The 14525-nt window shown below is 35.1% G+C and overlaps 1 protein-coding gene across 1 annotated transcript; it reads right to left on the bottom strand.

The window, feature by feature from the left end:
* Positions 1-5681: 5681 nt before the first annotated feature.
* Positions 5682-13251, bottom strand: LOC139973646 (uncharacterized). The gene is made up of 8 exons (XM_071980464.1): positions 13117-13251; positions 10642-10687; positions 9923-10092; positions 9177-9441; positions 8733-8947; positions 8323-8631; positions 7613-7877; positions 5682-6391 (listed from the first exon to the last, which is right to left on the bottom strand). Exons 1-8 carry the CDS (start codon positions 13195-13197, stop codon positions 6084-6086), a joined length of 1659 nt encoding a protein of 552 aa, XP_071836565.1. The 5' UTR covers positions 13198-13251; the 3' UTR covers positions 5682-6083.
* Between the last annotated feature and the right edge of the window lie 1274 nt (positions 13252-14525).

The raw sequence follows: 14525 nt of genomic DNA, 5'->3' as shown, positions 1-14525 counted from the left end.
TGTGTGTATTTATTTGGTTTCTTGTGTTTATAATAATGAATTACAGTGGCGTAACCAGCAGGGTGGGGGAGGGGGTCATGTGACGAGAGCCCTGAATTAAATGTCTATCTCTGTCATTGCGTATGAATGGAATTACCTTGATAGATGTGCAGCGCAACCCTTCATTTTAAGCTGCGTTTCACTAAAAACACTTCCTTGTTTTAAAACTAGTTTAATTTGTTTTCAATACATTCCTCCGAATACCGATGTAGCTAAGTATTGTAACAGAACCATAAATTAATCTACGTGTGAAATTTTGCCTCATAACCTTTTCTTCCTAGCTTCATATTACCCAAAAAAAATCGTATTATAAAATCCGTGGCCGTCGATCATACCTCATGTCAGTCTCATCCTGTTTGTGTGTTTATTATGTCAACTATTATTTCAAACATTTAGTCCCTGGACTTTGTGCCAAAGACAATTCGTAACAGATTGGTAAAGAAATCTCCAACCCTCAATGTCCATTGAATACTGTGGTAGAGATTACTTTGAGTTTAATTTTGATTGCACGGTACAATGATAACACATCAGTGTATATAAATATTATGGATATTTTTGGGAGGATTGTTACCATCTCTTTCTTTAACCTTAAATATGGAAGTTAAAGTTATTTCTCCTTTAATGAGTGTGAGACTCGCGCATAAAGAAACGTCTAATGCCGGTAATCTGAAATAGTTTCGAATGAGGTGTAACAGAAGTATTAGACACCACCATCGATCCCACAAAATACACACATCTTGCTACCGTCGGTTATTAGACACTAGTGTACAGTCAGTACATACAGCTGCGGTCAATACCCACAGCACAGTGAACAAACGATACAGCGATGGACATCTCAGGTCCAGCTAATGATAACAAGGTATCACGATTCATTACTATCTGCATTTTGTAGCGACAAGAGAAAAACTTCGCTTGCAAGCAACGGAAAGTCAACTTGTTAGAGATGGCGGCTCGCTGTTCGGGGAGAGTCTTCAATGCCTTTAAATTTCGTGCAGTATATAATATTTTATTCATAGCCAAGAGGGAGCGGGGGGGGGGGGACGTCGGATTATTTATAAAATGTTTATGTATTCTATTACATCGATGCTTACAAAGACCCATAAAATCAAAAGCGTGGGAGTGGATGTAAGTCGGATTACTGTAATGTAACCACGTATTGGTGCGTCCTGCTTTTAGGGAATCTTTAGCGAGCCGCAAGCTCTGTCTTAACCGACATTATAGTAGAAAATAAGACTAGAACCTGACAAACCATAATTAACCAAACATAGAGTGGTACTTTTGAAAATATCTCGATTATGTACGACACACAAAATAATTACCATCTTATAACATACTGTGAGACGAGCGAGTGTACATGACTCAATGTCAATCCTCTAATACTAATTATTCACATTTCACGTTGAATGATGAAACCGGTCATCTAGACGGCAGAAAGATATGAACACATTTTTGTGTATGACAATCTTCTTAGAATCCCTGGCCGTCTGGCTATAGACGAGATATCGTATCATGTTCTTCGAGAGATGAGGGGCAGGCTGGTGGAGGATCCAAATCTCCCATTGTCAGTGCAGATAAAATGACTCTTTGTATTTTTCCAGGAAGACTCACATCATGCACTTGAGGGGTGAAACTGCCCCCCCCCCATACCCACTCAACCTAGGCCTAAGCAAAGTTTCATTCGCACAATTTTACGTGGGTATTTTGTAATAAAGGCTCAACATTTTGAGATTAAATGTCGAAACACTCGCTCCATCCCTCATTCCCGATCCCCTCACCTCCTACTTCCAAATAGATTTATACATTTGCCATAAGACCTACATTTAATAACACACACATTAAATTAACACTTGTATAACACATAAGTAGTTAGAATTATGCGACATATAGGCTTTCTTATCTATACAATAATTTCTTTAAAGAGGAAGGGATATCCTACCTCTTAGACTCAGCCAAGGGTGGTAATCAGCCAGCATTATCGCCCAAACTTCCTAGAAAAAATAATTTCTGGCCACGAGCTTGGTAGAACTATTTGGGGGAAAATGATGATCTGATATCGAATAAAATGATAGTTTTAAACCTTCAATTAACGATTTTAGATTTTACAATTGCAGCGATTGTCCTCAACGTCTCATTATGAGCTATAAAATTACCAATTCGTTCCCAAAACACTGGGCAAGCCAGAAACTACTCGATCAGAAACCTGGTTGGATCATTTTACATGTTTTCGATAACTATTTTTCAAACTGTTTCACGATTATATGATCAAGCGCAAGTTGGATCGACAGGCCTTCCACAATCTTAGCGATGTTCCTGGTTGTGGATGTGGTAAAGTGTCGTGGATTTAACGGAAATAACTAGTTTGAATATGCCGTATGTTTTTCATGATGAATTGTTTAAGCAACGGTTTGTAGAACGGAATTAAAATAATTTTGAAGTAATTCCACGAAAAAATCGTATACCGGTTCTAAGGACGAGTGGATAAAAGCGGTGGCATGTAAAGCAACGAGGCTTAGCAATTGAGAGGTTCATGGTTCGATACCCAGCTGGGTTAAAGGAAGGAGCAATCTACGTGTCCCATCGAAAAAGACTTTATAATTGCAAATGTGAGTTAAATTGTTGAATTGGAAGCCACCCGACGTCATCATCATCATCGTCATCGTCGTCATCGTCGTCATCGTCATCGTCATCGTCGTCGTCGTCTTCGTCGTCGTCGTCTTCGTCGTCGTCGTCATCGTTGTCGTCATCGTCATCATTATTATTATTAGTAGTAGTAGTAGTAGTAGTAGTAGAAGTAGTAGTAGTATTATTATTATTATTATTATGATATTTTTGGCAAGAACATGATGCATCTATCTCTCTGAGTATTACAAGCATTGTGCTCCATAACATGTGGTATCCGTACGAAATCCATGCATGTGTTGCTTGATACGTCAAATATTATTAGTTTTATTGCATATAATAGTAACATAATACATTGAAAATGCATATTCTTGGTGCAAGATGTTTCAATAGCAATCAATATATGAATTTTATTAGGGAAATAAAAGCAAGGTATGAGCTGACCTGACAATATTTTAGTTTTGTCGCAGTTCCGCATATACTTAAACAACTTACAAGTCATGGACGTAAAACTCCCCCCCCCCCCGTCCGTCTTTGCCAACATAGACGCTACAGAAAATACAAATGGTTCTTCAAGCCGTCTGGCTTGATAATGTATATTTCACAGAGTTGGACGTAGAACACTGACGTTAAACATCTCAGCAATCTTTAAATATTCAAAACTTTGCTAAAACAAATATGAATCACCTGTAAATAAACGCCAATCAGCCTAATTGAGGCCAAAATGGTTTATTTTTAATTATACAGTTTAACCTACTGCATCTTACACTAGCTTTATAGCCTAGCCGGTAACTGAAGACCAACGAAAAAAACATGTTCATAAAGAAGAACAAATCATACCTTAAATTTATCTACAATGTTTCTTAGTTACTCTCAGCCTTCAGTCACCAATGAAAATATTTGTGAACAATATGTCTTAGCTGTAATGCTCTTAACCTCGGGATCATGACAAATTTTTCTTCGAACATGTTTACAAATTGTCCTTATATTTAACGTTACTACTTTCCTTGTCTATAGTCAACACACGATGCATGGTAAACATGTTAGTTTTGCGTATTTAAGAATCAACTTTTAAGGTTACTATAAAGCGGTTTGTCATATCCAATGGTGAATGACATTCATTTCTACAATTGCAAACGTTTTTTTATTAAATGTATTTTTCGTACGTTCAAAGTGTACATCGACAGACATAAAACATAGAAGCCAATGGCCTATGTTGATAATAAATATTGTATTTTACATCTCATTTCCCTCCCCCATCTCACATCTCCTCCCAACCAACCACCCACATAAACAATTATTACAGCAAATTTGCGTTCCAAGTTTGAATTCTGACCAATGTACGGATTTAAGTACAGAATCTCCAATCGATAACGCAATGAGGGACTGTACTGATTACTAATTTCGCTTCAAAATATTTTTTTAAAAGGCATTTATTTATGAAAGCTACCCCGTATTTCCTTCCATGCAGTGTATCACATGAATAGAAACTAACAAAAGAGTTGATATATTTTTATTCCGGTAGAAACAACATTGTTCTCACAAGTAATCTCTACGGGGTGGTAAATGCCACCTCTACCCCACTCCCCCTCCCCCTTGGTTTTTATTGTCCGGTCTGGCTACATGACTGGACGTAACTTGGGTGATGTTTGTTGGAACTATTTGAGATTATCTGCAGACAAACAATGTGTAGATTAGTCTAGATCAGGGGTTCCCTCACTGGGGTGCATGAACCCCCAGGGGTGCGTGAGTCCATCCTAGGGGTTTTGTGAGACGTTTCTGAAAGTCAAAACTCGGGTACTTTTTGTTGATATAAAGTCTGATATATCATATAATTTAGTAATGTACAAAAGTCGTACCTATTGAAAAACTGTTTTCGCGTTCCATACGCAAATTTTGCCATAGAAGTACCGTACCATACATGTGATAAATAACTGAATTATGAAACAGACACAGCACGCAAGACTCTGGTGAAGTTGGTGTACGCATGACAGTACAATATTACACTATGAACTTGATCTTTATGCGCATTATAGTAAAATGATGACTCAGGTGGTGTCGAAGCGTTGGGGGTTCGTGGACAACTCTGATATCCACATGGGGTTTGTGAGGGGATAAAGTTACAGAAACCCTGGTCTGGAAGGTTTCTTAACGTATAGGCAGTGTCATGTATATTATTTATTCCTTTTCGAAGGGCCTCGTGATACTCCAATTATCATAATAATTGTCGATCACCTGTTTAGGGTCTCACTGTGAAAGGACGTTGGTTGAGGGTGAATCATGTTGTTTGGTATTTCGTGCACATGCTCTATCTTGGGTGACTTTAGTATTTAAAGGGGAACCATGGCTGAACAATTCACTTCTCAATTATAAAAACTTGATTCCCCAATGGGCCCTTCAATTTTACATTGAGGGCAGTGTCATATCGGTCCTATACTGTGCGTTATATGTACGTTTAAGGATCTTTGAGTCAACAAAATCAGTTAAAAGACGTGACAGTTATACAAAGATGCCGTGTGACCTTTCCTAAAAACACGCTGTGTGATTGATTAGTTCAAGTTAACACGTATGCAGTTTAACCGAACAAAAGAGAAGTGCACAAGAAAGCACCAAGATAAAATGATTAGACAGGTAGTTTGATTTGCAAGCTTGACCATACATACTTCAAAGATTCCTTCTACCAATAACTACGAACCGAATTTTGTTAGCTATAGAACTGATGCTCAACTCCCGATACCTTCACGAACGGTACTATAGATAGGAAATATATGACAGCGCCCTCTTTTAAGTTTGACCACACGGTCAATACAAAACAGGCACGGTTGCAACGTAAGTGTTTGATATCTGAGTCTGATAATCTAAATCATGAGTAGTTCTTTAAAAACAATTGGCCACCAAATAATTTAATATACCTGTTGTACTGAGGAATACATTGTAATGACTCCATGTTAGAATTTGCGATAGTATCGTAAACAAAGCATCATTTCAGCGGTATTCTAGTAAAAACAAAAGAAGATACTTGCTGCTACTAAACGTTTTTATTTAAGACAACATTTCGCATATAAAGAAAATTACATGTCTGTTTTTATTTATTCATATGTGACACAAAAGAGGAAATCATAACATGCTTCAATTGTTCTAAGATGGCTTCATCATGTTTTATATGCACCGCTGTTTCTTCGAGCGTTATTGTCGAACATAAGGAAATGCGTTGCTACTGCTGTTTATCGGTGTATAAATAAATTAACTTTTCACTAGATTTAAATAATTCATATATTTCTGATACGACTGTGATATGTACTACGTCGACTTTCATAGCATCCAATTTTCCATAGTGATCGTCCACTCTTCTTTTCAATTCGTGTTCAGGCTCTGAAATCAGTTGTTGTGAGTAAAATCCGATGGTCCGTATAGGTTTCCTCGTCTCACGAAGGTCGAATTTTCATTTCGACGGATCCGATGTTACAGTTGTAGATGTAATCAGTGAAAATCTGTGTTCCCCGTTCACCGTTATAGACTCCATTGAGGTTGTCATCGGTACAAATTGATTGACAGCTGCTGCTGTATTGAAAATGATGACAATAATTTGAACTATAACAATAAGAGCAATGATTATTAGAGTGCCACCAGCCGCTTCTATGTAGCTGTGCACAGTGGAAGTTACCGCAAGCATCGTTGTCTCGGTCATGTGTACTGAATTGTTTACCTCTGTTGTAATTAACAAAGTTACCACCTGAAAGACAAAAACAGGAAAGTCGGTTGGTACATTGATTACGGTAACGTGCAGTAACAAATAATCCCAATGTTTTCTAATTGCTATAAGTTTAGATTATAGTTTACCTTAAGTCGACATTACTGCAATTTACGCAGTGGTATTCTTATTCTTATTTAAATATGTTATACTATGTATTAGCATATTACTTCAGATTTGAATGTATTGTTTGATCTATATGTATCAGTTACGTGGCTGTGAGAACTACGCATAGTTTTAGTGATAATTTGAATGAATAATTCCAGTATTTACCATTTTGGTATAACATAGTGGACAGGAAACATCTAACTATTCGAATGACACACTAGTATAGGATTCTTAATTATACTATACAAATGACCATTGAATCATGTTTGTAAGGTCAGTTTTCTTGTGTGCATCTCATAATGCATGTATGTTTTGTACGGTTTGATGATTCGAGCAGGGTGTGTGTTTGTGTGTAAGCATGTTTCACTTGTGAAAATGTCAGCCGTTTGCTGTAGTCGTTTTCCGATCATGAGTTTGTGTGAAGATTGTAATTTGCTATCAACGAATCTGATGTAGCATAATTGTTTAGTGTTTAATCTCCATCTGCTTCGAGATGATTGAAAAACGAATCTTTTGTGAGTCTTAACTTTAATCAATCAAGCTGCCAAATGTTAAACACTTATAACTGTATTAATATTGTGATGAACTAAATTGCTTCAGGCTATGTTCATGGTTGTATGTTAAATTAACGCAGACTCCAAAGCTACTGTGTTAACATAATCAGCCCGTCCTTTACATGATGACTCTAACTTTAGCTCCCGAACCGGTTAAATGTAACTTTTGTGTAGGATAACTGGTATTAATTCATTACCAGTTAAAAATCGAGAGAAAGTAAAATTAAAACTCGGTTTAAAATTAAAACAATGTGCCACTGCTTTCTCTCACACGAAAAGAACAGTGTCGAACTCATGACCCTTGACCCATATCAGCTCTTCCTCAAACAGCTGTACTTCCAGGGTTTAATGTTTGAAGCGTAAGAATTACACATAATGGTTACATATCGTTTATTGAAATTGATTACATTTGTTATGCACAGAAGGGGTATTAACTATAAACATTGCAGATGATCAGCCAGCACGTGCTTTTATATGAATATAATACGCACCAAACTCTTGAAACCGAAAGGCTAAGAGAAGAGGAAGAGCATTTACAAACCTGTATTGCCACTACTCCTATCTCCGAGTTTATTCAATCTGTAGTTGTTGCTTTCAGACTCAACTTGAAACTCTGGATATTCAGCATATTTAGGTGTCCCGTCGGAGGTAGTGACGTCAAAGCGAAGCTTGTAATTTTTCCGATTTGTCATGTAATGAAGCTTTTCATTACCTAGCCAGAAGTTTTCACCGTCACCAAATCCTTCCTTGTAAGATGTCCAGTCCTTATAGAAACTAGTAGAATTATCAGTGCGACGTTGAAATACCTGAAAGTGTGTGAGCAAATGTGTAAAAAAGTGAAAACCTTTTATTACCGAGCAATCAATGGGTTTAAAGAAATTGTAAGTTTTGATAATGCAATATCAGTAAATGCATGACATTTAACCGTATGAAACAGCAAAGCAGTTCATTTTGTGTTTATAAGCTGTTCTAGAGGACGCATTAGAATAAGCTTGTATGTAAAGTTCTTGTCTCTTACTTTTATAGATTACTCTGGACTGAGTAAGTTTACTATTATTCAGAGTTCCTTTAGTATTTTCAATAATGTATTCGAATTGTATCTTGTAAATTTAAATATTGTAAATAACTCGGAAATGTAATTTCTGTAGCGAAGTGTATATTTTGATAATAAATATTAGACAGATCATCTGCTAAAATTAAAACTAATACCTCTTAACACGTTTCAACAGTCAGAAAGAACAAAAGACTTACTGTCCATCCTCCACCATTATCCATTTTACAGTACACACTAAATGATGAACCCGACCATCCAGACGGAAGGATTGTATAAACACCATCTTGTGTATGGCCGGCGTCGTAAAGACCTTTACAGTCTTCATATAAAGGTTCACAACTTAGTCCGTCACCTCCATAACCTTCATTACAAGAACAATGTCTCACTCCAGCGTTAATATCACATACGGCATTAGCACTGCACATGTAGTCATCTTCACAGCTTAATCGGTTATTGCTGCACGAACACTTCTGTGTGCAGTCATCGTTGACATATGTTTCCCCATTCTAAAATACAAAACAGTAACAATATATTAGACCAAAAATAGTCATTGCTTTCGTGAGTAGTCGCAATAGTAATATATAGTTAAATAAAATGATGCACTCACTGGTATAACCAAGTTCTCATCTCTTATGAAACAACCACAGTCACTGGTAGGGATGCAGTCACTTCCATGCATTAAGAACCCTGTAGGACAGTTACAACCTTCACTACCCAGGCAGTTATTATTACATCCACCCGCTCCATTGGGATCATCGCACGTTGCTTGGCAACTGCAGGTGTTGTAGATCATATTCGAAGGACAGGTTGACAGTGCTGAGCCTGGATGTGAAACAAATATGTAATATTTCTTATATTATATTATATATATATATGGCAAAACCAGAATTTCCGGGCTAGAAATAACGCAATAAAAATGTGTACACAATGATCAAACGAAGGAAACGTGTTTGCATTGTATTGATGGGAACGAATGTAAAATACTTGGAGATGAATGTAAACGATCGGTAGTTCTTGATTTAAGACTTTATCAATCATCTCAACCACTTACCTAAATTGCTTTCCAATACTCCGATACTGGATATCATATATTGACTCCATCCGTCAGTGATACGGAAACCTTTGTAAATAGCATACAAGGCTGACCCATTATAAAGAGTAATATCCACACGAAGTTCATACACTTCCTGATTCGTCAAATACGACAACCTTTCATTCCCGAGCCAAAACTCAGAGGACAGGAATCCAAATCCATCTTCATACTGTGACCAACTCCTGTTAAAATTCACAAAGCCACCCTCACGTCGTTGAATGACCTACATAAAGAAACGAGTTTTAATACATATTCCTGTTGCTTGTTGTTTTTTCTGGTGGTTGCAATTGATAGCTAGTGAAATTGGTAAAATATTGACATCGTTTGGTCAAACTATATACTCATAACTCTCTGTAAAAATAATTGTTCACGTTCAGTGTTATGATATGAATGCAACAATTATGTCATCTTGGTAACTGAGATAAAACTATGTTTGCTTCTCTTTACAAATCCATTTCATTTCATCTTCATGAGAAACCAAATATTTTTACAAAAAATATGTACTAATGAAATCCAAATAGTTACACAATAGTTACATATTGATAGCTAAGTAAATATTTCAACTGTAATATATTACAGTGATAAATTAATCATCAAATTGTTTGAAAAATTGACATGCATTATGTATCTCCGAAAATAGCAGCACGACACTTATTTTAAAGCAAACTCTTGGCAGCATTTGTTTGAAATAGTCATGGACGTACCGTCCATCCTCCTGTGTCTACATCGTTGTTGCAGAATACTTCAAATGGTTCTTTATAACCATCTGGTTTGATGAGGTATACTCCACTGGAACTTGATGTACAACACTGACGTAGGACATCTCGACAGTCCTTGGGATATTCAGAACTTTGATAAAAGAAATACGATCCACCTGTAAGAAAAGCGACATAATTTCTGCACTAATTTTGCAGGTGATAATAATAATTGCAAAAAATGGATATATTTGAATTAAGTTATAATCCTCACAATGAATATCTCAAAAACATACCGTTAAATGCACATTTTAATTTCCACTTGTTTTGGACATTAAACCGAAAAGAATTTCTTGACAAGGACGTCGTCCAAATACAGTTTGACTAATAGGAAAAACGCCTTGCATGTTATTGACTCTCGTTAATTCGATATGTTTTTCTTATTATTTTTATTATTTATGTTAATCAAGGTTTAGCCACTTGGTTAATATGTCTCTCACATGTGTAAATTAATTATAATATTAAACTTAGCTAAGCTGCCGTTTTCAACTGCTCTTGCCTCTTTGCATTGCCAAGAGCATTGCTATATTGAGATATAACATGATGATTAAATTTGTAGCATCATGTACTCTCAATTACTGAAAAAAAATAGTGTTTCTCACCTAAGCAAAATTAAACGTACTGTAAACATAAATAAAGTAACTTATAAAAAGTAACATATATCTCACTTTGAGTGTCATCTGTAGTTGAAGGCAGGCTGTGCTGATGATTACTCTGCAAATAAATAATATATGATATCTTGTAGATATGGAAAAAAAACAATGCACGTGTTCTCTCATAGTGGAAATCGTGAGATACACCTGACCGTTATTAAACGTGCGAACATTATTGTCAATGCAACCAAATTCGTTCTTTGCATCCTAACATAACTTTCTGTTACCTTTGTTTGAAGACTACATTGATCCGGTGGTAGCCTTACAAAATGAATACATTGATCAATTGAGTGATATATACTTAAAATGTCCATAGAGAAATCTTACAAGTGTAACTTTATTGAATATTGACAAATTCGAAGAAGCACCGTTCACGTTTATCCATGGTGTTAAACGTTAACAAGATCGAGCTTGTTGAATGTAACTACTAGTAGTCTGTTTTAAAGACATAATCATTGTAAATTTTGTTATTTCACATTTCGCCCTAACTTTTCAGGATACTAGCATGTTTAAAAACGATATTTTTGTGCCCATTAGTATGGTTATAGAACTTATCCATTTGTCTGTATGCTAAAAATCTAGAGAGAGATAAAGTCAGTAACGTCAAATTGTTAGCACTATTAATTATCATTGCGTAACCTCATCAGAGTAAGATACTTTACAACTCAATCCTCTTGGAAAACAATGTAGTGTACTAACTCCAAATCCGATCCATTATATTACCGGCCCATCAGCCTTATCCCTGATCCAGGTATTCATTTATATCTTCTTAACAATTATTTGAGCACTTTTATAACAATATTATCACTCTCTCTAACTCTTCCAAGAGAGGCCTCAGAGACAAAAAGTATATTTTACGTCCCACATTTTGAAAGAATCAAAGAATAAAAGAAAATGGCTTTCAGGAAACCCCATACAAATTTGATACTGTCGCTCTTTTCTAAGTTTCGTTGTTGTATTTTAATTAGCAAAGTGGATGACATAATGCATAATATGTATCCAACGACTAAATATGTAAATGTTATTCGTAACAATAAGTTGAATTTAGCCAGTTCGATGACGATCTCGCTAATTAGTATTCTGGTATGATTGAAATAAACATAATGTTACAACTGAATATTTTTTCCCAGATTACTGTTTACATCTGAGGTTGGTAATTGCTTACTCTTTCAACTATTTTGTCGACAACTTATATTACCATAGAACAAGTTTATCAACCCAATATTCAGCCAGTTGTATGCTGAGTTCATGATGGCCGTGAACACCAGTTCATAGGAAACATATTTCTAGCAAATAAACGTATATCAACATATTGCTAACGATATAATGGAGATGAGTTAACATGATATTTTGGTTATCATTTGTAAAGAGTCATTATAATTATTTTACTTCTTTCTAGTCCGACTATTTTATTCAAAAAATTGTTTATAGTGATTTTAACCGAAAGTTGAGTTTACGTCGTTAAAGTTGTTACTGGAATCATCAGAGAATTTATATAAAATAATTTAGATGAAAACCATGAAAACATAACTTTATTTATATATAAGACAAGAAGTGAACTTATTTGTTTCTAACTCTACTAGGAAATGCACGAGGCTTTTTTTTTTAATGAACAAATGAAAGCAATGTCTTATTTTTGAGATAAATACATCATTTGACTCATTACATAAATTAATATGAAATTTATACAACCATATAAAGCTTTCTTTGCGTGAATCAAGAAACAATAGCAAAAAATGTTTTCATCTAAATCCTCCTTGCTCTTGCTAAGTTTAATAGGGATATGAACGGTACATTTTAGTAAACAAATGAAAGTAAATACATTTGTTCGACTATGGAATATTAGTAGTAATGGTAACTTAAGAAAATCTAGGTATAAATATATATATTTTAAACATGTGAACATTTTTTGACATTTCAATGTGTCAATCTCAATGTGTGCTTTACGTAAAATTATATGTTCACGATATCTTAGGTTGAATTTTATTAATTTGCGGTACTCTGTTAATGAATACAATATATTCTTTTATTGTTAAGAAAAAAATATGTGGACAAAATGTGTTACATTTAACATACGAACAAATGCACAAAGTGAAGAAAAAGCAATAATGGCAATTGGTGTAAACGGTACAAACTACTTTTAGAGTAAATAATAGAATTTTCCATTTTTCTTTTGTTTGAATTAAATGAATGAAAGGAAAAAAATCAATTACTCTAATGCTATTCACATTCAGATAGTAACAATCTGTTTTGCCCTATGAGTTGTAATATAAAGATCATTTACTATGCCTTCAACATTGTGAATAAAACAACTTTTGAAAAGTGAAACGTTATCGTTCGTATCAACCAATAATCATATTCCTTCTATACATTATCTAGAACACCTTCTCTTGTAAATACAATAATTACAAACTATTTGGATCTTGAAAAATATATGTAGAAATTTCATATGATGGAAAATCAAATACTATTCTAGATTATGTAACTCACCGTTTGATCTGACGACGCAACGTTGACAATCGTTGTACACGAAAATGCAAAAACTGCGCTTACAAGCAAGAGAAACTCCATCCTTATGACTTTCGAAGAAGATCAGGAATGACAGCTCGGGTAGAACGTATCAATGGTTCCCAAAATTATACTGAACTGATTTTTGCTTCGAGAAACGACGGATGACTTGATGTTTCTTTCTGATAAATTGACAAGTTTACTGTAAGCTCATTCTATATCGCATTTTATATAGTTTATTTAAAGTTTTCTAATACAATAAGCTGATGGTGTTCGTCGAGATGGATCAACAGGTATCCGTCAATCAGATATTGAAATGTTATTGATTGTTTTTTGAACTTTCACTAGCGTGCACGTGATTTCACGGAAATACATACTCACGTGTAAGACACCGATTCGCGACCGTTGTAGATGTAGACTCCTACAGGGATGACATATTATATTGTAGGTTGACGACAGTCCATTGTTTCATTCTAACAATTTACACCTTTCTTTTTTTAACGTTTGAAGGTATTGCGTTAGTGAAAGGTATTCGGCTCTTGGTTCCAAATGTTTCGCGGCAGTAAAAGACATGCCGAACATTCTTCCAGACATGGGAGGTTGAAAATAGGATAAACATATACTACCAAGTAGTTTAAACATTTGTGTTTGTGTGTATATTTTTTTTTTAATTTTAATATTACTGAAAACAGTTAACTGTGAATTACACCACTGGATACATGTAAAGTAAGCACATATGGAATTTTAATGGTAGGCGTTTTAATGAAGGCCTAGCTAAAGAAACAAGTTCATTGCACCTCTTAAAGACAATAATCACAAGAACCAGAATGTGATCTTAAAGGGGTCTTAAATAAGTCTCGTAAAAGTCATATCAATGACATCAAATATGTAATATTATTACTTTGATTATAATGAAATGTTGCATAACGGTATTTCGTGTGAAGTCCCCATTTAAATCGATATTTGTGGTGTGTACTACCTTAGGTCGGCGATTTTTTGATGAGTAATTGTCCATCACTTGTAATATATTGGATGTTTCAGTCAATGCTTCATTTTATTTGCATTTTTTTTTTTGTTTCTCGTCAGATTTATCAAAAGTAAGGTACAACTAAAACAATGGAGCTATACACCATATGAATTTAAAATATATACTTATTCTCATACTAGCATATGCAAACAATTAATATTATGTTATGTTATAATTACAAATGAAACTGCACGTTTAGTTTGTGGGTAGTTTCATGTCTTGTGCCCGTCTTCATCTTGCAATGAGTGACTTTATTCAGCAGTACTGGCTCTACTCTGTTGGGTTAGTTTAACACATCCAAACAGACTGTAGTACGGAGGAAAAAGCGTGCCGTCGGATGAGGAAAATACGGTTTTCTCATTCA

This window comes from Apostichopus japonicus, chromosome 9 (genome assembly GCF_037975245.1).
Source record: "Apostichopus japonicus isolate 1M-3 chromosome 9, ASM3797524v1, whole genome shotgun sequence".
Classification (NCBI taxonomy): Eukaryota; Metazoa; Echinodermata; class Holothuroidea; order Aspidochirotida; family Stichopodidae; genus Apostichopus; species Apostichopus japonicus.
The sequence above is the reverse complement of the archived record's forward strand: the minus strand, read 5'-3'. Positions and strand labels throughout refer to the sequence as shown.

Excerpts from the sequence above, each read along its gene's own strand:
- LOC139973646 (XM_071980464.1), bottom strand. The coding sequence starts at position 13,197 with ATGGAGTTTCTCTTGCTTGTAAGCGCAGTTTTTGCATTTTCGTGTACA. Across the intron at positions 9,442-9,922 it reads TAGACACAGGAGGATGGACG|GTCATTCAACGACGTGAGGG; the intron begins GTACGTCCATGA and ends TTCTTTATGTAG. Across the intron at positions 6,392-7,612 it reads TAGGAGTAGTGGCAATACAG|GTGGTAACTTTGTTAATTAC; the intron begins GTTTGTAAATGC and ends TTTGTCTTTCAG.